This window comes from Elaeis guineensis, chromosome 15 (genome assembly GCF_000442705.2).
Source record: "Elaeis guineensis isolate ETL-2024a chromosome 15, EG11, whole genome shotgun sequence".
NCBI lineage: Eukaryota > Viridiplantae > Streptophyta > Magnoliopsida > Arecales > Arecaceae > Elaeis > Elaeis guineensis.
Genome location: NC_026007.2, coordinates 73,521,427 through 73,547,903, shown reverse-complemented (window position 1 = coordinate 73,547,903; position 26,477 = coordinate 73,521,427). Strand labels below are relative to the sequence as shown.

At 35.9% G+C, this 26,477-nt stretch overlaps 1 protein-coding gene across 1 annotated transcript in view; it reads right to left on the bottom strand.

The window, feature by feature from the left end:
* The window catches only part of LOC105058732 (serine/threonine-protein kinase BLUS1), a 29,044-nt gene extending 2,567 nt beyond the window's left edge, over nt 1-26,477 (bottom strand). The window contains 21 exon segments of the mRNA XM_073249143.1: nt 1,643-1,689; nt 2,865-2,907; nt 2,986-3,002; nt 3,005-3,107; nt 4,143-4,228; nt 4,393-4,481; nt 7,406-7,463; nt 7,466-7,671; nt 9,366-9,442; nt 9,567-9,710; nt 9,841-9,909; nt 12,837-12,902; nt 12,983-13,153; nt 13,274-13,293; nt 13,296-13,341; nt 13,434-13,515; nt 13,634-13,678; nt 13,853-13,977; nt 22,448-22,702; nt 23,703-23,910; nt 24,149-26,477. Of these exon segments, the coding sequence (XP_073105244.1) occupies nt 1,643-1,689; nt 2,865-2,907; nt 2,986-3,002; nt 3,005-3,107; nt 4,143-4,228; nt 4,393-4,481; nt 7,406-7,463; nt 7,466-7,671; nt 9,366-9,442; nt 9,567-9,710; nt 9,841-9,909; nt 12,837-12,902; nt 12,983-13,153; nt 13,274-13,293; nt 13,296-13,341; nt 13,434-13,515; nt 13,634-13,678; nt 13,853-13,977; nt 22,448-22,702; nt 23,703-23,870 (1,917 nt within the window). The 5' untranslated portion in view covers nt 23,871-23,910; nt 24,149-26,477.

Sequence of the window (26,477 nt, the reverse complement as noted above, 5' to 3'; positions counted from 1 at the left end):
TATACTGAGAATACCTATGTGGAGAAACAATAAGCATGGTATAAAGGTCATAGATACATAAATACATATGTAAGTATGTACATACATACATATACAAACATGCTCATACTCTTAGATCGCATGCAAAAGATAACAAGCCCGAAACTTGGATTGGCTTTACAAGTCCTTCACAAGATATCACCTTAAATATTTTCTTGTAGGCAAAGCTCTCCAATCAATGCAAGCTTTCTACAAAAATTTTCATGTTTCTTCTAAGCTCCCTATCATCACCGACCAAGATTCGCCAAACTGCACCAATACGGCTGATTTGGGACATCTTGAACCAGACTGGTTGGGGACGGGCATGGTCCATCCATTTATTTTAGTTCGGCTCCCAAGCTCGAATAAAACAAGAGATTGCCTCCTTGGATCAGAAAAATCAAGTAAGTGCTCCCCCCACTTTGGCTCGGAACTCTCTCAAGAGCACCCCCCATGCCCCTCGCTCACAAGCACCGCCCCACCCCTACCCCCCAACTCCCTGGCAGCTCGACGATCCACCCTCCACCACATCTCTCTCTCTCTCTCTCTCTCTCTCTCTCTCTCGACCAGGTTAGGGTTAGGATTTCCCTCATCCTCCCTTTTCTCCCCCTCTCCCTCCCCCTCCCTCTTCAACTCTCCCTATTGGTAGGTCCCAAAACAGCATGGTACAGATCCATATAGTGCCAAACCAGTCACCGCCTAGTATCCTCTTCGATAGTGGCTCGGCGAACTTTGTTACTAACCTTTTCTTCATAAATATGCATTTGCATCAGGAGGATGATGGGGTAATTCGGGTGAAATCCAATGTAGATCTAACTTTCTATTCACTCGTGGAAACCAAGCAGTCTGCTCCTCTCTTCCTGAGAATCCATACACCGTTTATGTGTGTATGGACAGCCCTCTCGAGCATTGGTTTAGGTTCAGCCTCAATGAAAAAATGGAGAACCTAACAACACATTTATAGACCAAGAACTATAAGATCGCCCCTTTCATTCTGGGCTGATGGAGAGATCCTACCATTCAAGCCTTTTTGTATGCTTTTCCTAGAGGTTTGAAGAAAGTTACAGTCAATAAGATTTCCCTAATCCTCTCTTCCCGAATGGGAGAGTGAAATTCTTTTTCCTTTCCTTAAGGACCATGAGATTGGATCTAGCCATAAGAAGAATGTTTGGTATAAATAACTCACCTCTTAGTCTTCGACACCCTCAATCACTACGAGCGCCCCCCGATCAATGCAATGGGATGTGTCTATTTACCTATCTCTTGACACAAAATGAACCAGATTTGAAAAAGGATCTTAGCATGTCTAGGGTTGGGACAAGAGTTCTAGTTAGTAGACTGTCAAAATGACCAAAGGAAAAAAAACAAGAAATAGACATTGTTTTGTGTCCTACATCTGAGATGATGGGTGGCACAGGCTATCACAAGCCAAAAGAGATAGATAAAAGAGACTAGACACAAAAAGTTTCACGAGTTCAAAATCTCTGCAATTAGAATTATGTCATAATTAATTAGTTCTGGCATACAGCTTGAGGTAGGAACTAAAGGTTTCCTCAGACATGCAATATAATATTTCTAATGAAATGCAGGGACAAGACTGTTCAAAAGGGAGAAAAACCCATACCTGTGATAAATCACTAGTGCCTACATCAGAAACACTTGTTTGACAACCTGTTTAAACAGCAAAAAATCCAAATTACAAAGTCATGCACGCTAAAATATATATGCATCAAGATGCTAATGAAAACATGCACACAAATGCGGATAGATATAAATTTAGATGATAAATAACATCAGATTATTGTGCCAAAATAACTGTATGTTGACCTGTTTGAGATTTGCAACCAGTGTTCATACTTAGATATGATATTTTACACAAAAATAGGTTCATTTAAGCAAATGAGAGGTAACGCCTCAAGCCTTATACAACTGTTTTCTTGACCAGAATATGATACACGGTAGTAAATAACGTGCAGTTTTTGACCAAAATTGAAATGGATAAGCAACAGATCACATTGAAGCAAATGTCTTTAATCTTGATGTGTTTTTTTTTTTTTTTTGGTTGCGCACGTGTGTGCATGGATGTGAGTGGGCAGGTGCACACTTCATGCACATTTTGGCTGTTAAGGGTCTAAACCATGGCGATTATTTTTCCTTTTTTTCGTTTGGGAAGAAAAAAGTGGTCATTATTATGGCTTGTCCTGCTGTAACAGCTATTTTGTAATAAATTAATCAATATATTATGGTTTTCAGCATGGGATTAAGTTTTATATAAAATAACATTACAAATGTGTGGAGCACAAACAATCGGGAGTCAGGACGGTGTCAGATAAGTGAAGATATTGACCAATAGATAGATTGGTGGCTGCAAAGGTCAAATAGACATGTATCTTGAGGTTTTGTCTTTTAGCTGATCACCATTCCAATCAGGATTGGTTAGTGAAATTGGAGCATGAGGGTCCACTTGGAGTAGAATAAAGGAAATGTTTGCATTCAACCTCTGGAGGGATTTGAAGACTCTAGAAGGAGATATTAGAGTATCAAGCTCAGAGGTAGTCCACATGTCTTGGAGGGAGTATGCATATTGAAGGCTTAATGGTTCAATTTATTATGAGAGCATTGAATTATGTGCTGGCTTAGAAAGAACTTGTTACTGGATCCGGCACTAGTCTTAGATGGAGTGTGGGACTGGGTGTTTTAGTTTTAAGGGACCTATTTAGATGAGCATGATGCTCTTAACGAAGTCAAACAGTTGCATATGCTTCAAGAAAGAAATTCTATTCATGCTCTCACACTCACATACAATATATTGAAAAGAAAAAAGGAAAAGGTCCTCCCAGACATACCAGATGCTTGCTCCACACACTTGATCAATGTAATCAGTTGTTCCTGCCAACAACATATATAGAAATATGAAACGCTAAGGACAACAAAAATCCATTGATTGTAAGGTACTGAATAGCAGACCTTTTGCATAGCATTTGCTGCAATAAAAATTGCAACATTTGAAGAAGTGAAGCAGCATGTACTGTAGATTTTTTTGGTTCTCCACCTACTGGATTGATCATGTAGTTTGCTGGTGGAGCTACCTAAGAGACAACAAATGCAAAACATCATGAGATATAAGATTCTAACTCCAATAAGAATTTGGTTTTGACCAAGCTGAATATCCTTTTTTTCACATCTCAAAGGTTCAAACAAGAACATGCTCAAAGAAGAAAAAGATAAAAGAAATACAGTGATATAACCGAAGCCAAAGCAATTGACAAATATGACAACATAAGCTGCCAAATGCCTCGATTATTTTTTTAACTCACCCAAAATCTTGATTTAATAAGTGAAACCACCATATTTTTGCAGTATATGATCAAAATTGAAAGCCAGCAAAAGTTTATTTGTTCATTTTCCGAAAGGACTGCGAACATACGTCCTCAATAACCGGTCAGACTTCCACAGGAATGTCCACTACTGCAGAAGTTATTCCATCAGTGAGATTATCTCAGGTCCCCAGCACAATTCAGAGAATAGCCATAAATTAGTCTCCAACATGGTTCTATTCCCAGGTCCTCTACTCTTAAAGCAACAAAATTTGATACACTCATCCATTATATCTACTAGATTAAAGCATTTAACATGTTTAATTTGTTTTTGGATGTATGCAGAAGCAAGCTGTCCCATAAGGCAAACCTTGACCCAGTTTCCAGTCTGGAATTTTTTTTGCTGGCATAATACCTATTCAATATTCGTTCAAATCCTTGATAAAATAACCCATTCGTCCTTGGTCCTCCACTTGTAATATAAGCTCTATACTTAGTTATACTTGTAGCATCCTGATTTGATCAAGTTCATCCCTTTTCATCCAATTATGCTGCACTTTGCTAGAAAGGGAGAACAAAGGTGTGGGAACTACCAAACTTATTTAGCATCAACTCAGTGAGCCAAGTAATTAACCCATCATAATTCATGAAACAGTAATTAGAAATCAGGTGTATGTTATTATTGTTACCCACCTCCCCACTTCCGCCAATGCTGCTTGTGCCACAAAAACAGAAAGTCGAGATTGAACTCACCTTTTTTTCTTCCTATATATTGCTAGATAACAGCAGAGCATAATGCTTAAGTACCTTGGGACCAGCATCAGCAGATGTAACCTTGAACCGCCCCTTACACTGGACAACTTTTCCTTTTGATGATTCCTCATGAGAAAACGCTGTAATACCAGAGCAATTTTGTTTCAAGTTTGAAAAAAAAAAAATTGACCCGAAAAACATCTTTTACTGGGTTTTCTCAACATAAGACAGTTAACCAGAAACAAAAAAAGAAAAAAAAAAGCAAAAGAAAGTATTTTAAACAGATGAGTGCATGATGTCATACCGGATACATTATGTGGATCTTTCATTTGACGGTGTAACAGGGGACCACTATGGTTCCTTTCAGGCTGATATTTCAGCTGTAAATCATCCCTTTGACATATTACAGAACATAAAAAATGTAAGCATTGTAGCATGGAAGTAAACATCAGAAATTGGAAAGGAAAAAAATACCAACATGCACTATCAATTAATACCTACTCATGCACTATCAATTAATACCAACATAAAAGCAGAACAGCAATGAAAAAAATTGACCTTGGTTTCACTATCATTAAACATTAGGGAATCATCACAACCTGTTAGATCTTGGAGCCTCTATATTTTTGTTAGGCTTGTATGTTCTCTGAAGCACACTTACAAGTTACAACAAGAATCCATCGAGATGCATATCTCTTCTGTCATGCACTTATTTGCAAACCCACCTCTCACATAAAGATTCTCATTTCCTGGCAATATTTCTAGCCTGACATCCCGTTGCAGGATACAAACATTTCTGCAAACTGATTTTAGAACATCTCAAATTCACGAAAAATAAATATAATCATTCGTAACAATCCTTATAAAATTTTCTCTTACTATCATGGGCCATATTGCTGCATATTTGGAAGCTTTAAATATTACACAACAACATCCATCTGTGCAATTTTAGGCTCCCCCTCCTCTTTTGGGGCACTTCCACCCAAATTACAGTCCTCATTCACTGTTGCCATCATTGGTCTTCATTACACATATCAATACCATCTCATGATGAATGTTGCTGTGACCTATAGTTTTATGACACCTTTGTTTTCTCTAAATTACATGTTTCAGAATAATGCTCTTCCTCCTTTCATCAAACATGGTCCTCCTGCAACATTTGCTTGCAGATTCTTTGTCATGTGACCTTCTGACTTCTGCAGGACTAGAAACTTTAGTATAAATGCCTCATTTTTTTTTTCCCAATTACAGCTCATGGCATATGGCAGTACAGATCATCTAAAAGCAGATTTCCACTTCTGCCACCCTATTATGAATTGGGAAGATCCTCTTCAATCTCCCCATCAAACTTTATTATTTTCCCTACCATCATCGCACAAATTAATTTACATCAACCATTATAGCATATGCTAATAAGCCTACTTTATTAATTGTATATAGCATGGTGATCAGCATGAGAAAATAAGGGCCTGAAAATACCATCTCTGTGTGGAGCCAAATCAAATCGAAACATGTGATCCCTGCCACCTGATTTCACATTAGCCATGTTACCATAACATATCCTTAGTGCTATAACCATATCCACCAAATACAGAACTTTCTCCCTGGATGCTTCCAAAGTACATCTCTTGGTACTAAACCATCTGATCTTCCTGGAAAGGAATGAATTGCAAAGATGAATTCATGAAACTAACAGCAGATAATCAGGATATGAGTTGTTACTTATAGATTTACGCTTTAAAGCCAAATGTTGTTTTGAATGATCCAAGCAAAAACTTTTGGCAACTCGAACAGCTTATGATACCACACTAATGTTTTAAAATTGGATATCATTACCACTCGAAATGTTTCACGAACTACCTCTCTAGGCACTCGCTCATCCTTGAAAGGACTGAATTGCAAAATAAAATTCATAGAACTAACAGTAAATAATTAAGACATGCCTAAAAGCTAGCAGTACTTTGAGTGATCTAAGCAGCAAAACTTACAATTTGAAGGGCTTCATGATATTGCACTCATGTTTTAGCATGAAATATTTTGAGTGGCATCTCCTTCTTTATGTCTAGAGGTGAGTTTGCCAAGATCACAAAGACCTTTCTATGTCCACATCACAAGAAGAAGGAAAAAAGACACCAACTTAGAAGATCTTATACAAATTCATAAGAGATCAGTCAAAATCCAGGGAGGCTGGTAGCTAATGAGGTCCTTGTTCAAGAAGCTGACATGCTTTGTATTGTAAGGGGGCACAAAGGGACTGATAGAAGAATCACCTATCAAAATTGGAGTTTTACTAGGGAAACACATCTGGCTTACCTCAAGAGAAGCTTTGTTTGTTCAGTTAGGGTGGAATAGATAAAGCAGGTAATATCAAAAGATGCAAGATGTTGATAGAGAATAACTAAGGGTAGATGGTCTTGGTCCTGGCTATATAGCGCATGAAAGTAATTGAACAGCACAATGCTTTCTTTCAATCTTTAGGTGACATGATTCTGCTAAAATATAAGGCATTATTACTACAAAAAGTGCCATAAGACAAAACTGAAGCACAAATCTTAGGCCAGCATGAGTAATTGAAGGATTCAACATTGTACAACGGAAAACTTTAACATATTCAAGAAACATAAGATTCATTAGGGACAATGTAGACAAACTAAGAAATCACTAACAAAAAAAGTACATAACAAGAGAATAGCCCCCAATATGGATAATCGGCAATTAGGTGGAACTTCACATATCAAACTGAAGAAACTAAAGAAGTCCCAGAGAGCTTGCTTCACTGAATAGGAGTAGGAAGCAGTGCTGCACATTCGATGTTTTACTCCAGTTCAACATGTAACAGTAATGTACTTTTTTGCCTTAATGACAAGCAGGACCAGTGTTAGTGTGGCATGTCCTAGTTTCCGCACTATCTGACATTTTCTATTTTTTTCCATATTTCACTGTACAAACATGTTAACCAAAAAAAAAAAAAAAGATTTATCCGAGTTCTCCAATGTGAAGTGCTTAATATAACTTTTCAGGTAGCACATATTAAAAAATATAATGAAAAAGGGAAAATAGCCTGCCAAGTGTCTAATATGACCATTGATATAGCTAGAATCAATTGGCACCATGACAGAGTTCTTTCTTTAAACAGATTTGTGATCTAGATAATAACATTGAAATGCACATAAATTGTGTGTTTCCACAGAGGAGGTAGAAAAAGCATGTGACGAGTAGCACACCAATGACGAAAAAATCAAAATGAATCAAGATTGCTTAACTGTCCACATTTATGCTAGAAAATCGAAATGAATTCCCAAAGTACAAAGACTTACCCATCACTCTCCCCTGTATTGTTTCTATAAGGAGAAAGAACATGCTCTGGTAAAAGGGACCACTTGAGAATTTCTGGTGCCCAAGAATGTCGATATTTGTTGGTACAGAACTATTTCTTTCCATATTTTCACCATTACACTTGCGCAATCTGACATCTTCTGCCAGTAATGACTGCTGCAAAGGGAGTATGGACTCTGAATTTGACTGCCCCTTCCAATCAGCACTGGTAGCACTTGTATCATCCTCACAAACATCAAAACAAACTCTGCATCAATTAACATTAATTGAGATATTAGTACTACCGCAATCCTTTTAGTTTAGTCATGTCTGTTTTGTCATCAAAGCTATTTTCTTTTTGTAACTTCTAATATAATATGTTTACCAGGCTTCCATACGAAATATGCATGAGCTGAGCAAGTGAATGTTCAAAAGAAGCCATAAATACGTATTATGGTTTTGAGTGCCAGCCCATGATGAAATGGTATCGGCTTCTAGCACTACGTAAGCACAGCATTTATTAAGTCTTCTCTTAATTTTTTTTAATTAAAAAAGCTTTTCAACTCTATTTTTTGTTTCAGCATGGCAGGTCATATGGAAAAACTGGTTGTCCAAATCATTTAATATAGGAAAGAACTATAATACAGACATGATGGAGTTCACACATGCTACCAATAAATGGGGTAGCAAAATAAAATCTAAATAATCTGATATGATTCACAAGGTGTTAAAATGCCTATAAATAAAAAAAAAATCATATGTTCTGAAGACCTTTAGCCTATGCATTAAATAGCCTCAAATTAGTAGTTTTACTGGAAAAAAAAATATTTTGATTTTAGGACAATTTAGTAAACATGCAAAGGGTCTCTAATTTTTTTTCATATGCATTTTAAAGCCTTGCAACTCATATTTAATAATTTAGGTTTCTGTTTAATGAATCACCATCCCTAAATTTGGGAGTGTGCAGAAACTCTTTTTTCTCCATCTGGATTGTATTGTAAGTTTACCTTGTACACATAAATATTTACGTATAATAGGAAGGGTCATGTTATTAATAGGGTGGATGGAAGAGGCTTACAAAGATCCAGATATTACCTAAATGGCCCTTCCTTTTACTCAAATAAGTGGAAAAGTGCAGTACTGTGATAGATAGAAAGCATTAAATGCATCCATGAAGTCAATCTCACAGGGGAAATGTGGCACATTTGATGCCATAGTTATATACACATAATCACATACTAATAATAGGGTAGGCTATGTTATCCATATGGTGATGGAAGAGTTTTGTATAGATGCAGATATTACCAAAATGACCCTTCTTTTTTACTCGATACACCTATAAAGCAGAGAAATGCAGTGTAAATAGAAAGAGTGTATAAAATGTATCGGTGAAGCATCGATGAAGCCAATCGCACAGGGTAATGATGGCAAATTTGATGCCATTGTTACAACAAATATACATTTGTCTTTTTTAAGTGCACAAAAACAAAAGAAAGGTCATTTAGATAACTTTGTAACACATGCAAACTACTACCACCTACCCTATAAATATTACAACATGACTCAAATAGACCACATGCACTCAGGCAAGAACACATGCTTACATTACTATGCTGCATGTACAACCCACCAAGCAGAAGTGTAAGGGGAGGACACCTAAAGGTGAACACCCTATTTGAGATGAATTACAGGAAGATAGTTCCAGCAAAATATTCCCTTTTCTTTTGCAATGGTAGTATATACATCGCACATATTAGATTATCCCATACAACCATACTCATCTATTAACGTGATACTTTCACCAAAGACACCATATAACCAAAACGGCAAAGTTTTGCACACACATTGTTTCCCGTTTGGATGCAACTTAGGCTCTGAGAGGTCTAGAATAATATTAAGAAAGCCTCAATATGAAGAAAATGCATTTCATTAATATTCTATACAATTCATATGTAAACATACTTGAGTGCCTGAAGAGGTTGAATAGGAAATGCGGAAGCAAATGGACCATCCAAATCTTGAAGATCTACTAGTCCGCCCTAAGATAATAGAGAGAAGCTGTTAGAACTTTTACAAGAACGCAGTGCGTTGAACTATACTCTTCAAAGCTTGGGATGAAGAAACATTTGGAGCAGAAGAGTCCGTAAACTTGGAAGTTAATACCTCCCTAGAAGTTGTGGCGCTGGAGTGGTTAACCCTTTCAGATAACAAAACCTCCCGTGAAAAATCAACACCATCAAAGCCATCCTTAAGCTTGTGGTTATTATCTGCATCTTCTGAGTGGAGTATGTCATCTGAAGACTCAATCTGCAGATTAAAGCATAATGAGAAAGGTTAAGAATTTTTAATTGTCTTCTTTTCCCTCCAGTGGATCCTATTTAAGACAGGATCACTGTTCGATTAGCGCTGGCATCAAATTCAAAGTAAACCGCCTTACAAGAGCAGCCTGAGTTTTTAAGTCCTCCAGATTGAAGTTCCAAGCGCTGATTCCACGTATGTACTCTTTCTGCAAATCCACAACTTTGACATCATTATCGGTAACCAACAGTGCAGATTTTTGCCACCATATGCAATACTAACTACATCAATAACAAATATTAAGGGAAAAAGTGTAACAAGTTCATACAATCCAGTGACATATTGCATGACATTTCTCACTTTCATAGTATTAAGTGCTAGCATTTCAGTGCAAAGTGAGCAGGTTACAGAAAATAGTTAGCTCATGGCATGAGCTAGTTATATATTAACATGACATCCCAGTGTCGCTGGATGTTTGTGCACAAGCTCATATCTTTAAATGCACTTCCTACTTTAATGACCATGCCCATCTTAAAACTTGCTCAGATTTAATGCTTAATTTTTTTTAAAAAAAAAGATGTACATATACCAAAATGGAGTGCATCTATTGAATTTAAATAACAATCTAAAAGGGAAAACCAAGCACAATGAAGCTTGGTAGGATCATGGCTATCGTTTGGAGGATCTGCATATTGAAAATATCATGTGCATTATAATGAGCAGAATACAATATTATTGCAGTTCGAATTGAGGTTTACACATTGTGGTGAGAGGTATTGATGCAATCAAATTTCTAAAGCTTCAAGTTTGCTGGAACTAATTTTTGATGTTCAGTTAATTAGGTTTTATTTTCAGTTTTAGTCATCCTTTTGATGTTGGCAAGGATTGTGGAACCATCCCAAACCGCCTAATTCGATGCATAACTAGGATAGTTCCGGCATTTAAAACAAGAAACCATTGAAAGAGAGGGAGAGGGAGAGGGAAAGAAAGGACAAAGGAGGGGGGGGGGGTGGAGATGGAGAGAGGGCTGCTGAAGTTGGCAACAAGGTTATTGACTTCACTGAAAGTCGGCAAAATAATAATAATAAAAAAAAAATGGGGGTGGAAGCCCTAGTTTTGATCGAAAGGAGGGCAGAGCCCCTACTCCAACCCTCCGACAGCCTTGGTAGTCCTCCAGCAGCCTCTAGCAACCCTATCTCCCTTTTTCTCTTCCTCCCTCCCATTCTCCCTCTCCCCCAACCCCTCTTCTATGTCAGTTCAAGCCCAGCATGGAATGGCATGGAGGCAAACCGAACCATGCCACCGGCCAACCAGTCTGAGCCCCGGAGACGGCACAATGAACCTTGGATGTTAGTAAGTCTATTTAATGTGTGCTTGAGAGTAAATTATCGAATCTCATCTATGTAATGTTTATATCATCGCCGATGTGGCAATTTAACTTAAAAGACCCACATCATATAGAAGTTTAAGTCACAAGTCCTTAGCAAAGCAGGATTGAATTAAAAGAAAAAAAGGAAAATGGAGAGGAATGCATGGACAGACAACCCACCCTGTAGGGCATCTTTATAAGTCCGTGCAGCTCCTTTTTTCCATCTCTTGTTGGCATGTGCGTTGCTTCTCCATTCAAAAAGATGGTAGTGGATCGCAATGAGATAAAATAGGGTGGGCAGGATTCTAACCGATTTGAAAATCACCAAGCACCCACTTTAGGGATTTGTTCCTACAGCTCATGATCCAAACTGTTTGGCTTTTCAAGGCATGTACCTCTAGAGATTGCTATAATGAGTTCAATCAACTTGCCTTGAAATATAACTAAAAGTTTGACGACACCCTTTATGTTAACTCCTTGGAAAAGGAGTTAAAGATCCAAAATCAATGTTGGAGTATCCAAATTCAAGACCCAAGCAGTTGGACATGATTTGAACTGCCAAAAATGCTTAAAAATCCAAAAATTTATGTGTTTTGGTAGTCTCTTACCTAGTCATCAAGTAGGTGTCAGATTGGATATCCATGTTTTACTATTATCTAATAATCAAAACCTAGTAAATTTAAATCCATCCATGTTTAAGATGTGCAGATCATGATCCATAAATTGGATTTTCAATTTATGCACCCTATCATGTATTTCACCATACTCATGCAATTGATACCATTCATTTTTGCATTGACTTGATGCATAGCTTAGAAACCTATATGAATCTGGTTCCTAATTATATTCCGTAATGTGGACCATGCTCACTGGTTTGGATCGTCAATTTGCATGGCCTAAAATTGAATTTAAAATTGTTAACTCCTTTTACAACAAGTCAATGTAAAGTGTGGAGCCAATCCTGTAACTAGTTACTTAAATTATTTTGTTGTTTCCCAACTTAAATCTATACCTGAGGAACATTAACCAAAGCAATACAATATCAGCTATTACATTTACATTACAGGGAAGTACAGTGATGTATTCACATAGATGAGTTACTTTTGTAGGCCAGTCTGTGCAAATAATTAGTCTGCATCCTATGTACTTTTGAAATTGCTTTAGTTGCCCGCTCCCCCTTATCCAAGATATAGACTAGAGACTACACTTATGGTCAGCACTGTCACCTAGTCTATCCAAATACCTAGTACTCTATCTTGGTGCAATTAATCATATTCTGTAGCACCTAAGTGCTCTAGGATGAGAATTCTTTAGGGGAAGAAAGAAAAATGAACAATTTCGGAAGTTACAGGATTTTTTGACAGTAAAGAACAACCTAGCAATAATATGCTTCATTCAAAGTAATTTTTTGATTTAGAGAAACAACCAATTTTTTGCCACTTGATTTAGTTCAGAAGCTGAACATCAGACTCCCTAAAAAAGTTCCAAGATAGAAGAATTGAACCTGCTTCATAAGATAGAGAAACAAGTTCAAAGTCGCACATAATAACATGATACATTTAGACACATTTGACAGATAATATCTTTCACATGATCTTTAAAAGATATAAAGCAGCCAAAAGAATGTGCTATGCATATATTTGCAACCTATTAGCTGTATTTATCTCAACAATATCAAGGGACCCTAAGTAAGATGTTCTATGATTCTCATGTCTGGATGACTTAATTTCATAAAAAAATAAATGCAAGTGCATTTGGTTGTCTACCTGTGACAATTGTTCCTTATCAGCAGATACAGGCTTATTCTGTAGGAAAAAATTGGCCTCTTTTCCCTAGGGACCGGACAAGTTAGGCTTCCAAAAAAAAAAAAAGTATAGAAGCAGTTTCACCTTAAAAGAAATCAAATTTAAACCTTCAATGCCCTAAAACGATCACCAAGTGGAGACCGGTCATCAAGAATAGTCCGTGCAAGATATTCATTTGAATGAGCATGCTTGAAGAAAGGATGCTTCAAAAGCTTTTGTGAAGTGGGACGCTTCTTTGGATCCTTCACTAAGCAGGTAGCTACCATCTCTTTGAAGGACTACAAAGACAAAACACCTTCAAAACATTGTTCAAAAGATATTCTTTATCATAAAATTTTAACTTCCAAAACATTATTCAAGACTTGTTTTTTATCATAATTTTAATGAAGACAACAAACCTTTGAGAATCTTTTGTCCTTTCATAGTCAAGACCTGGAGGCACATTTTGTAAGGTCATAAGCAACACCTGCAATCATCAAATCGGATGCTTGTTGCATAAGATCAACGCATGACCCTAAAAGGATATGCCTTCTAAAGATTAATTTACAAAAAATGCACCTTCATTGGAGGATACTTGGAAAATGGAGCATGACCATGGGCAAGTTCTAGTGCAGTTATGCCAAACGACCAAATATCTGCTCTGTTTAGAATATGCAGAATGAACCAAAAAAAACAGAAAGAAATTGATTAAGGAACAATTCTTCAACATATTGCAGTTTCATAGCTTCTCATATCACTACCAGATAGTCACCACTCACTTAAAATCATATCCATGTAGCTGCTGCATTACTTCAGGAGCCATCCTGAGAAACATAAAAATAGGCAAGTTTCAACAAGTCAAACCGGTATTCATAACTCATCTGATTATACAAAAAATAGAAGCCAATGAAAGAATTATCAAGCCATTATTCCAAGTTCAAAATAGACAATCTGAAATGCAAAATCAGATTGCAAAATGTGTAAAAATGGAGAAGCACCAGCAAGGAGTCCCAACAAAGGTATTTCTTGACCGTTGCCTATCTCCAGTATCAAACATGCAAGCTGAGACCCCAAAGTCTGCTAGCTTAACAGCTCCATTAACATCAATTAAGATATTCCCAGCCTGAAAAAAACAGAACCAATATGGATATCTAAAACACTACCAGAAAAAGCAGGCCAAAATTAAATTTGGTGAAATAAAAATATTTCAAAGAGCATGAATATTCAGTTTAAAAATCCTACGACTATGATCATATAGATAGACGAGCATGCCAAGATAATTCATAGTGCTTGATCAAGTCTGTTTTCACCTTTTCATCCAACCTTTTGACCCGGTCAACATCTGGCAGTTAGACATACCACTAACCAGGTAGCTAGAGGGACCTGGGTAGATAATCCTTGTTAAATCAATGTTCAATAAAGAACCCAATTTCTAGGATAAACTCATTAGTATCACTTTAACATATATATAATCCTACTCTGGCACTAACAGAATTAGAGATGCTTATATGGGTTCAGGGAAAATTTGGCAGTCTCCACCATAAATAGCCTGAATGAAGATACAATATTAATATCTTACTGAAGAGCAATCTACAAGCCTAATCCCATCCTTTTGGATTCTGCTTTGTGAACCCTTTTTCACAATCTATCAAAAGAATTTACTGATGCCATCATGGTTGCTCAATTGCACAGTTTACCAAAGCTTACACTAAAATTGAGAGAATCTGAGAGCAACTCTTTGGTTATAGTTCCTAATGCCCATCTGCTTGAAAGCCAACAGATCACACAACCTTCATTAACAAACAAAGCTACAGTGGATTGATACAAATGCTTTGACAGTAAATTTCATAAATGAAGAACTGTTTCACATAGATGACAAAAGTTGATAACTAGTGACAAGAACAACTGCATTACAGCCAGCCATATATGTTAACTAGATGTGTGAAATGTCATCAGAAACCAAACCTGACACAAAGGATATTGTAAGCATATAAAAACAGATTAATATGCTTGTTGCAGGGGTATTCAAATACCACATTAAACATCTGGTCAAGTTAATTTGAAGTTTGACACTTCGAAGGTTGTCTCTCCTTGATCTATGTCAAAAGCATATCAAATTATCATGTAAAAAGAATGGAAAAGAACTCACAAGTCAAATATTACAGTCTTTGAACTAGCAGCAAATTAATATTTTCCAGAGATAAAGTTTCTTCAGCCTAACATGCTAATCTTAGTGAAGAATTTTAAGAACTCTTAACCCAACTGCAATTACAATCCTCTTGTAAACCTTACTCAGTTAATGGTTAACTTTCATACAACTTTCTTTGCCATCAGTGTTGTCAAAAGCACTAGGGGCTCCTAAGGCAACAAGATCTCTTATTGCTCGAGGTACTCGCCTGAGTAAAGAGGAGCGCCACTAATTTAAAAGAAAGTAGCTACTTTACGCCCAAAAAATAATAATAACAATAATAAAATCACAAAAAACATTATCTTACATCAAGAGGTTCATTCTAAAAATTAGTTCTACACATCACAATTAGTAACAAAGTCTCATGATATACGCCTATGCATTGCAATCAATGTAAAACTAAGAAAAATTGTTCCTGAAACAAAAGAACATCAGTCAAAGTAGAAGAGCTCCAATCTTCCTCAAGATACACTATATCACCATCTATGTTCTCATCTCCTCCACTAGATTTGTAGCCCTCAATCTCCTCTTCTGTTTCCTCTGAATCAGCTTCTTCCTCTTAACATTTACTATTCTAAAACTTGAAGCCTTTCCGCTTGCTTTTGATCTTGCTTGCTACCTAGTGTAAGTCCTCATATTTTCTCAAGCCCCAGATCCCTCTCCCACATCACCCCATGTCAAATTATCATCATCGAACACCAAATCATCTTCTACATCAGAAGTGTTGGCACCCATCTCTCCAATTAACAATTCATTACTATCATCAACGTCATTTAGAGAAACGGGATCAATGATATTTCGCATATCATGACGAGCCTTAAAAGCTTGATTGTGTTTGACATACACTAGATCATGCAATCTTTGATGCTCAAGCCTGTTTCTCTTCTTAGTGTGGATATGATACATGAGGTTAAGAATGAAATTAATATTTGAATATTTCTACTTGCTATACTAGTTACTAGATATTGAAATTTTTCTAGTTTGATAAATACAAGTCTTAAAATGTACTTACATGCTCAAACACGCACTAATTACATTCACAACCAGCTGCACTGCAAGTTGAACTCAAAATTATCACAGCTAATTGTTACAGATTTGGGGCTAAATTTCTAAATAAACTTCACCACTCAGCTGCAAACTTATAAGCAATTATCAATCACTTGCTTGTCTAATAGAAAGAATATTCAGATTTTAAAACAAAGCAAGTATATTATTACCTGGAGCTTTTGTGTTTCTTGATCTAACTGCCATAAGGATACCAAAGAGACCCTCACGTTTCTTATATAGTGATAATTCAGCTATAATTTTATCTTGCACATCCATACTTGAGATTAATCTTTATATACACTGGTACAACCTATTAGTAATTTCTTCATCATATTCAATAGCTGGATTACTATAAAAGAACTCTAGGTTTAAGAAGTGACCTACTGCATGCAATGGACGATGCAATTGACATTCCAATCTTTTGTCAATGATTGAAAATGTATCTTTATACTTCTCTTCATCGCCTTTGAAGGCTTTTTGGATGGCTTCCTTAGCTCTATCCATAGCTTCATATATGTATCCCATGGCTGGACTCTTCTCGTTGTCAACAAGTCGAAGAACTCTAACAAGAGGACCCATAACCATAAGGATGTAAACCACAAGATTCCAAAATGAAGGCATCAAAACAATCCCAGCTGCCATTTTTCCCTTTGCATCTCTAGTCCATTTACTTTTCACCCAATGCTTTGATGTGAACATGTTTCTAAAATTGTGCTTTTGCTTATGGACCCGTTGTAATGTGAGAAAAGTTGTTGCAAATGAAGAGACTCTGTACCTAACCAATTCTTTCTTGCTTGTAAATTGCCTTATTATATTCAAAGTACCAATGTGGTTGTAAATAAAGCCAAAAAGAAATATTGCTCTCTCTAGTGTCGTCTTGATTTGTGGAATCTTCCCAAGATCTTCCAACAAGAGATCTATGTAATAAACTACACATGGAGTCCATTACAAATGTGGTCTCTTTGCTTCTAGTAACTTGCCTAATGCCAAAAAAAAAAAAACTATAGCCACCATATGTTGCTGTAAATTAACATGAATAATCAAAATATAAAAGTAAAAAAAGAGTAATCATAAATTTTTAACCATTGGTACTCATCAGTTGCCACAAAGTTACTTCTATTGTCAGTTACTGCTTGAACAACATTTTTTTCTCCAATCCATTCCACAAAACTATCAAACTTAAATGTTTTGTCTCCAGTTTTCATAAAAGATGATGCATCAAGAGATTCCATGGACATTGTTTCTAATAGACAATTCACTAAGAAATTAATCAAGGATCTTGTCTTCTAATAGTCCATGAGTCAGACATAGTAGAACAACCATACTTTGCCCATCCATCCTTGTGACCCTTCAACAAATCATTTTAGTCTAACTCCATTTTAAGTAGTAGAACTCTCAATTCATGATAGAATGGGGGTTTCAAACTCGGACCATACCTCCCAATAGCTTTGACCATCCGCTTGAAGCTATCTAAACGGCATCATTGAACGCTATACCTGCTTGGTCAAAAAAAGGGCTATGTATTGAATTGTTCAAGCTCTTGCCTTCTTATCACATGCATCATTTATATTTGTTTACTTAAGTTTGCCTTCTTTTCTTGCTTGAACAACTTTCTCTGACTTTTGAATCATACATATATCCATGGAGGCCTTTTTTTTGCAAAGCCTTGATCTTCTTATTACTTCCTATTTCCGTTCCAATTTTGGGCCCGCTCTTTTACCACTGAAATTCAGTTCATGCACTTCATCTTCTTCATCAACATCATCTCCAATTCAAAAGTCATCATAATCAAGCAATGATCCAAAATATTCAATCTTTTGTGCTTTTCTCTCATCATATAACTCTCCAATTCTTTCTTAACTTCAGGAGGACATTTTTTGTATGCTACTACATTTTTGAACTTTCCTATTTGATGTTGTTTTGCTCGAGATATTCCACCTTTAACTGTTTTTTCACAAAATACATAAGTCACAGAATTGGGATCCTTTAGATCTTTCACATAGTTATATTTCCAACAAGATTCTTTGTTGTTATTGCTTGAAGGCATCTCTATTGCCATTCTTTTTCTGTCCTAAAAAAATGAATTCTAGAATATGTAATCTAAATCCTAAATTTAAAAAAAAAACACAACATAGAGCAACAAAATATGGACCAAAGATAGAGAATCACAAGCAAAAAAAAAAAAAAACAGCATCGACAGCCCAACAGCATAGTGAGAGTAGGAGACCAAAAAAAATAAAAAAATAGAAGGAAAAAGAGAAAGCATAGGTTCGCTGGCTGCTGCCTAGAGAAACAAAAGAAAAAATAGCCAACAACATGTACAAAAATATCCCTTAATCTATTTGTCACCCCTCTCTCTACATGCTATCGAGCTGTTTTTTTCTGTTTCTCTAGGCAGCAGCCAGCAAGCCTATACTTCCTCTCTCTCCTTTTATTTTTTTATTTTTATTTTTTGGTTTCCTACTCTCACTATGCTATTGGGCTGCCAATGCTGTACTTTTTTTTCTTGTGATTCTCTATTTTTGGTTCATATTTTGTTGCTCTATGCTGTATTTTTTTTTTTTAATTTAGAATTCAGATTACATATCTAGAATTCTTTTTTTTTTAGGACAAAGAAAAAGAATGGCAACAAAAAGGCCTTCAAGCAATAACAAAAAAGAACCTTGTTGGAAATATAACTATTTGAAAGATCCAAAGGATCCGAATTTTGTGACTTATGTATTTTGTGATAAAATAGTTAAAGGTAGAATATCTCGGACAAAATACAACATCAAGTGGGGAAGTTCAAAAATGCAGTAGCATGCAAAAAATGTCCTCCTAAAGTTAAGAAAGAATTAGAAAGTTATATGAATGAGTAAGCACAGAAGATTGAATCATTTGATCATTGCCTGATTATGATGACTTTGGAATAGGAGATGATGTTGATGAAGAAGATGAAGTGCATGAACTGAATTTCAGTGGTAAAAGAGTGGGTGGAAAAATTGAAATAGAAATGGAAAGTAATAAAAAGACCAAGGCTTCGCAAAAAAAAAAAAAAAAAAAGGCCCCATGGATATGTTTATGATTCAAAAGCCGGAAAAAGTTGTTCAAGCAAGAAAAGAAGGCAAACTTAAGTAAACAAATATAAATGATGCATGTGATAAAAAGGTGAAAGATCGAACAATTCAATATATAGCCCTTTTTCTTATCAAGCAGGTATAGCATTCAATGATGCCCGTTTAGATAGCTTCAAGTGGATGGTCGAAGCTATTGGGAGGTATGGTCTGAGTTTGAAACCCTCATACTATCATGAATTGAGAATTCCACTACTTAAAAAAGAATAAGACTAAAACGATTTGTTGAAGGGCCACAAGGATGTATGGGCAAAGCATGGTTGTTCTATTATATCTGACTCATGGACAAATGGACTGATAGAAGATAAAAGATTCTTGATTAATTTCTTAGTGAATTATCCATTAGAAACAATGTTTATGGAATCTCTCGATGCATCATTTTTTATGAAAACTGGAGACAAAACATTTGAGTTACTCGATAGCTTTGTGGAACAAATTGAAGAGAAAAATGTTGTTCAAACGGTAACTGACAATGGAAGTAATTTTGTGGCAATTGATGAGTATCTATAGTTAAAAATTTATCATTACTTTTTTTTTACTTTTATATTTTGATTATTCATATTAATTTATAGCAACATATGGTGACAATAGTATTTTTTTCCCTTTGGCATTAGGCAAGTTACCAGAAGCAAAGAGACCACATTTGTATTGGACTCCATGTGCAACTCATTACATAGATTTCTTGATGGAAGATATTGGGACGATTTCACAAATCAAGAGGACACTAAAGAGAGCAATATTTCTTATTGGCTTTATATACAACCACATTGGTACTTTGAATATGATAAGATAATTTACAAGCAAAAAAAAATTGGTTAGATATAGAGTCACTCCATTTGCAACAACTTTTTTCACATTACAACGGGTCCATAAGCAAAAGCACAATCTTAGAAACATGTTCACATCAAAATAATGGGTGAAAAGTAAATGGACTACAGATGCAAAGAGAAAAATGGCAGTTGGGATTGTTTTGATGCCTTCATTTTGGAACCTTATGCTTTACATCCTTAAGGTTATGGGCCCTATTGTTAGAGTTCTTCAACTTGTTGACAATGAGAAGAGGCTAGCCATGAGATACATATATGAACCTATGGATAGAGCTAAGGAAGCCATCCAATAGGCCTTCAATGGCAACGAAGAGAAGTATAAAGATACATTTTCAATCATTGACAAAAGATGGGAATGTCAATTACATCGTTCATTACATGCAGCAGGTCACTTCTTAAACTCAAAGTTCTTTTATGGCAATCCAACTATTGAATATGATGAAGAAATTACTAACAGGTTGTACCAGTGTATACAAAGATTAATCCCAAGTATCGATGTGCAAGATAAAATTATAGCTGAATTGTTGCTATATAAGAAACGTGAGGGTCTCTTTGGCATCCCTATGGCAGTTAGATCAAGAAACACAGAAGCTCCAGGTAATCATGTTCTTGTTTTGTTTTAAAATCTGAATATGCTTTCTATCAGACAAGTGATTGCTAATTGCTTATAAGTTTGCAGCTGAGTGATGAAGTTTATTTAGAAATTCAGCCCCAAATCAGCAACAATTAGCTGTGATAATTTTGAGTTCAACTTGCAGTGCAGCTAGTTGTGAACATAATTAGCGCGTGTTTGAGCATGTAAGTACATTTTAAGACTTGTATTTCTCAAACTAAAAAAATTTCAATATCTAGTAACTAGTATAGTAAGTAGAAATATTCAAATATTAATTTCATTCTTAACCTCATATATCATATCCACACTAAGAAGAGAAACAAGCTTGAGCATCAAAGATTGCATGATCTAGTATATGTCAAGCACAATCAAGCTTTTAAGGCTCATCATGATATGCGAAATATCATTGACCTCATTTCTCTAAATGACGTTGATGAGAGTAATGAATTGTTAATTGGAGAGATGGGTGCCAACACTTCAGATATAGAAGATGATTTGGTGTTCGATGATTATAATTTGACATGGGGTGATATGGGAGAGGCATCTGGGGTAGGAGAAAATATGAGGACTTGCACCAGGCAACAAGCAAGATCAAAAGCAAGCGGAAAGGCTTCAAGTTCTAGAATAGTAAATGTTGAAGAGGAAGAAGCTGATTCAGAGAAAACAGAAGAGGAGATTAAGAGCTACAAATCTAGTGATGGAGGAGATGAGAACGTAGATGATAATATAGTGGATCTTAATGAAGATTAGAGCTCTTCTACTTTGACTGATGTTCTTTTATTTCAAGAACAAATTTTCTTAGTTTTACATTGATTGCAATGCATAGGCGTATATCATAACACTTTGTTGCTAATTGTGATGCGTAGAACTAATTTTTAGAATGAACCTCTTGATTTAAGATAATATTTTTTGCGATTTCATTATTGTTTTTATTATTATTAGGGTGTAAAATAGCTACTTTCTTTTAAACTAGTAGTACTTTGCTTTCCTCGAACGAGCACCGAGCGCCTAGCACCTTGGGTGATTAGAGGTTCGGTCACCTTAAGAACGCCTAACGCTTTTGACGACACCGGTCCCAAATGTCGGGATGGGTGGGATGGTGGCGCATCCCATTTCATGAAAAAATCGAGATAATCCTATCTCACAGAAATTAAAACCTTAATTTGAACATCATAATACACTGAATGAACCAAAATCTTCTTTAGGGATTAGTTATTCTTTTGTTGTTCTAAATGATAAGGATCTAACCAAATATTCAAGTCCCAGCGGGGCGTCCCATGGGACATCGAGACGGGAAACCATCGCATGTATCAAGATAGGCTATCCCACTAACGTCCCAACATCCCAATCGAGATATCCTGGGACATCTCCCATCCCAAATATTGAAACAGGATAAGACATCGGCAAGTCTTGTTCCATTTGAAAGTCGGGACAGCCCCATCCCATGAGATTTAAAATTTTGGATCTAACTTCTCAGGCAAGAAATGATATCATACTAGGTCATGCTTGAAATTTTTAAGCACATGAACCGTACAAAAGAACTTACACTTCCAACAACCAAAGAATTGCATAACAAACAAAAGATAGACTCAAACTCCTCGATGGGAAAGGATTCACCCAGTATAATAAGGTGGACCAATTAAAATGCTGTTATTATTTTCCCCCCATCATTCCATGTGAATTATGTAAATAAATTAAGATGTAGAATCTGGAACAAAAAATGATGATCAATCTAACACTTTGGTCATTAAAGGATTAGCTAGAAAATCCGAAAGGCACCATTGATAAAAATTACAATCTGATACCTTCACATCTCTGTGGATATGCCCATGAGAATGGAGATAAATAAGAGCTTTAAGAACTTCACGTAAAAGGGTTGCAATAACTGGCTCCTCAAAACCTTCTGGATAAGCAGATTTCATTATATGAAGGGCAGATCCACCAGCCATGTATGGCATCACAACCCATAGGTTGTGATTTGCTGTGAAAGAGCAATGAGCACGTAGGACATTTGGATGATTGATCAAGCTCATGGTTTGTACTTCATGCCTTATTCCATCCTGTAAGAAGGAAACTAAAAACAAATAAACAAGCTCTAAGAGGAAAGCTGTAAAACACAGTCATCACAGACTCAAAAGAAAGATCTTCATTAAATACTATTATAAAAAGGAAGAACTTCATATTCAAAGCAATTAGAGCTGAGTTTATGGACAGCATGCCCTTTTACAAGATCCAAATGAACTTCTATGGCATGCCAAGTGCATATCAGCATATGTAATTAAAAAAATTCACCAAAGTACTCTTTTGTTTAAGCATGCAAAATAGGGGAGAAAACATTATAACCAAGAAGTTTGTCTCCATTGAAATGGAACATATAGATTATAGTTATATGAACCGGAGGGCTCCACAAATAATAATAGAAAGGTCAACCCATGAAAATGAAAATAACCCCAACTAGGTAAGGATTCTTAGTTATGGTTTTATTTTTAAGCTTAGTTGCCAGAATTTGCAAGCAAGTGTAAAAGTTCGTGAGGTACACAGAAGCAGATACTTTAGAAACACTTTCATAATGGAGCGCTTAGTATGCATGTGTGGGTTTGAGATTTGTGGAACATGCCCAATTGAGTGTGATGCCTTAGGTAGAACATTCTGGCTGCTAGAGACTTCTAAATAACTAGAAAATCTAAAACTACATGGAAAAACAATTGCAGTGAAAACATTGTCGCAACTTTAAGAGAGGATCCAAATTTATTGAAGAAATACAATGTGATGCAATTGAGAGTTACAGATATGGTTGCACTCATTATAGGACATTAGAAAAGCATAAAATTAAAAATTCATTATAATCATTGCATAAACAAGTGTGAAACACCACTAGTTAATTCAAAAACCAACTGCTAGGTCATTCTTAAGAAAGAAAGAGATAATGAAGAATGCAACAGTAAAAAGAAAAGCTTGGGCTAAGAAACATCATTACATAAATAAGTTTTGCACTCAAATTTTGTCAGGTAATAACAAAAAGCTGACATACCAAGTCTTAATAACAAAAAGCTAACATACCAGGTCATTATTGCACTTCTCAAGGTCAAGAACCTTGATAGCAACTGTTTCATTAAGCGGAATACAGAGAGCCCTGTATACAGTGGCACTGACACCTTCTCCAATTTCCTCGCACAACTTGTAATCTTTAGGATTAGCTGGAAATCTCTTCTCAAGTTCAAGTTCCATTTTTCATTCTTATAGAGCATTATTAACAACCTTCACACTCCTAAAATTTCCAGGAAGCACAAAGTGAGTTAACAAGTTTGAGGAAATTTAATATCAAGATGAAAACAACTCTAATTTGGTAATATCTCCCTTCCCACCAAGATGACATTCCAAAACAATTTGCCAAAGCACAAGGTGAATTTTATGACCAAATATTCACTTTAAAAGTACTACTACATATAATATCACTTCACATATAATATCACTTCTAAAATATTACTATAATGACTGAGAAGTACCAGTTTGGGCATGGCTGAGAATAACCATCACACGCCAAAAAGCTTAACTCAAGGAAGAAAAAGAACCATCTTGTAGTGGAAGCCATGTACCTCAACTACTCCTGCAATGAAATATGGAGAGCCACTACAACAAAACTAACCAAATTTATTTGCACCAAGCACTACAATGCTGAGGCAACTGACAAAATTATAACGAGTAACTGATGGCTTTCTCAGACAATAATCAAGTGAAGAACATCTAATTCTTTTGGAATTCAGAACTAAAATAAGATAGTTTTGGAAACAAATAATAGTCATGTCCCAACTGACTTTGCATCAAGAGCAAAGCACAGAAAGCATAACATCAAAAAGACTCAGAAAGCCTAAACAAACCAATTTTGTTGCTACTTTGTTAACATATTTTACTCTATGCCCAAAAAAAAATTCGAGATATGTATCAGAATGAGAACAAAGAAATTAAAAGCCATAAGTATGATTACAAACTCATAATATGGGCAACTAACCAAAAAGGATATATTGCATGTGATGTGACAACTATCACTATTGATTGGGCTTTAGATTCAAATCGTTCCAAGACCATCCAAGGTCTAAAAACCACACACCAAGCAATTACACAAATCCTTCTACACTAATATAGACACCAAATCAATTCCATTCATGATAAGGCCATTCATTCATACATATATATGATATGATATATAACATTATGCAATATGATATAATACAATATAACATAATATATAACTCCACAATTCCCTCTCCCATTATTCCCTCTATCACCAGAGACCGGTGCAAAGCAATCTCACATTGTTAGGAAGACTTAGATCTAGAGCCTGGATCTTAGAGTCTCTCTCTCTCTCTCTCTCTCTCTCTCACACACACACCACACACAAAAGCATCAAAGCCATCATGGGCATGAATAAACCTAGACCTAGGAATTGATAAGGAATTGATATTGAGTCAGGTCAGGTTTGTCCCAAGCTTGACATTTGCCAGGCTATGTCAGCATGCACAAATTAGTTCAGAGGCCAGGTCGGGCCAAGCAAAAGCCAAGCATGTCTAGCATTGATGCTAGGTCAGGACCCTGACTAAAACCGAAAATATGAATCATAAAGCTTGTGATCCAATCCTGAGCAAAAGACCCATTTTCATGCATGAGCAGATAACAACATAGCATGTTCTCTTGTTCAAGTTTCTTATTAGTTGGCAGGAAAAATATATTTATAGATAGCTCTAATAAACCTAAATAATCAATTTAAGCTTTTGGGCTTCCCATATAAGTAAAATTGGGAAAAGGAGATTTTTGACATGGAAACTTTAGGTCACAAGACCTTCATCTCTTCCAAGTTTTTGCAAAATAACAAGAAATAGATTGAGGAAGCAATATAAAAATTTAATGTGATTTACAGAAAATCAATTTAAATACATACAACTAGAGCTTCATTACCCATTCCAACTCTACGATAATGAATTGGGTTTTGTGATATCCCGTTGCTATCACAACAATCTATCTCAACCAGTTTCATCAAACATATCATGATTCAATGACTGAACCTATCGGGTTGAGTTAAATCATCGAAATGGCATCGACTCTTCAAATAGACCTATCAATGTATTTGCTTAGCTTCCTGCATACAAGCAATAGAAACAGGAATCCTCTTATCTGGACACCCTATATCACAAACAATGCTAAGGTTTGAGATCGGTATGACCTTCTTTGAATATCCAAATGCACCACAATCATAACATTTGCCATGGATGAGCTTATCATTTCCAACAACCAATCAACTATTTATATCTGCTTAGCCACATTTTGATCAAGTCAACTGGAGTAATTGTCATGCCCCTTTGTCTTGAAACCAATTCTTTCAAACCTATCCACTGATGTCACAACAACTTCCATTTTAGATATTCTCTTGACTAATTAAATTCATTCATAAGGCCTCCTTAATGTTTTTATCCACTAAGTTACATTTGACTTCTTTCTCATTTTTCTAATTTGCTTCCTTGAATTAAACATTCTCTAAAATTGCTTGCCAGTTCATATATCCAGTCAAGATCATCAGTTTTGGCATGCAGTTAACTTCATTGCAGCTAGAGGTGATTCAAAATTCTGAAGGCTTAATTCTCTTGAGCATTTTCAGTAACTACACTAGCTTGCTTATGTCAGCATCTCATTTTTTAGCATATCTGTACAATATGCCAGGGAAGAAGAAGAGAAATTGTAAGATCAATTTCATTGCAGGCCTCACGGAGGCTTGAAATTGGTTTTTATTTGTGCCAAATACAAGAGCAATTCATCTAGAGGAACCCAGTTGGATATTTTTCC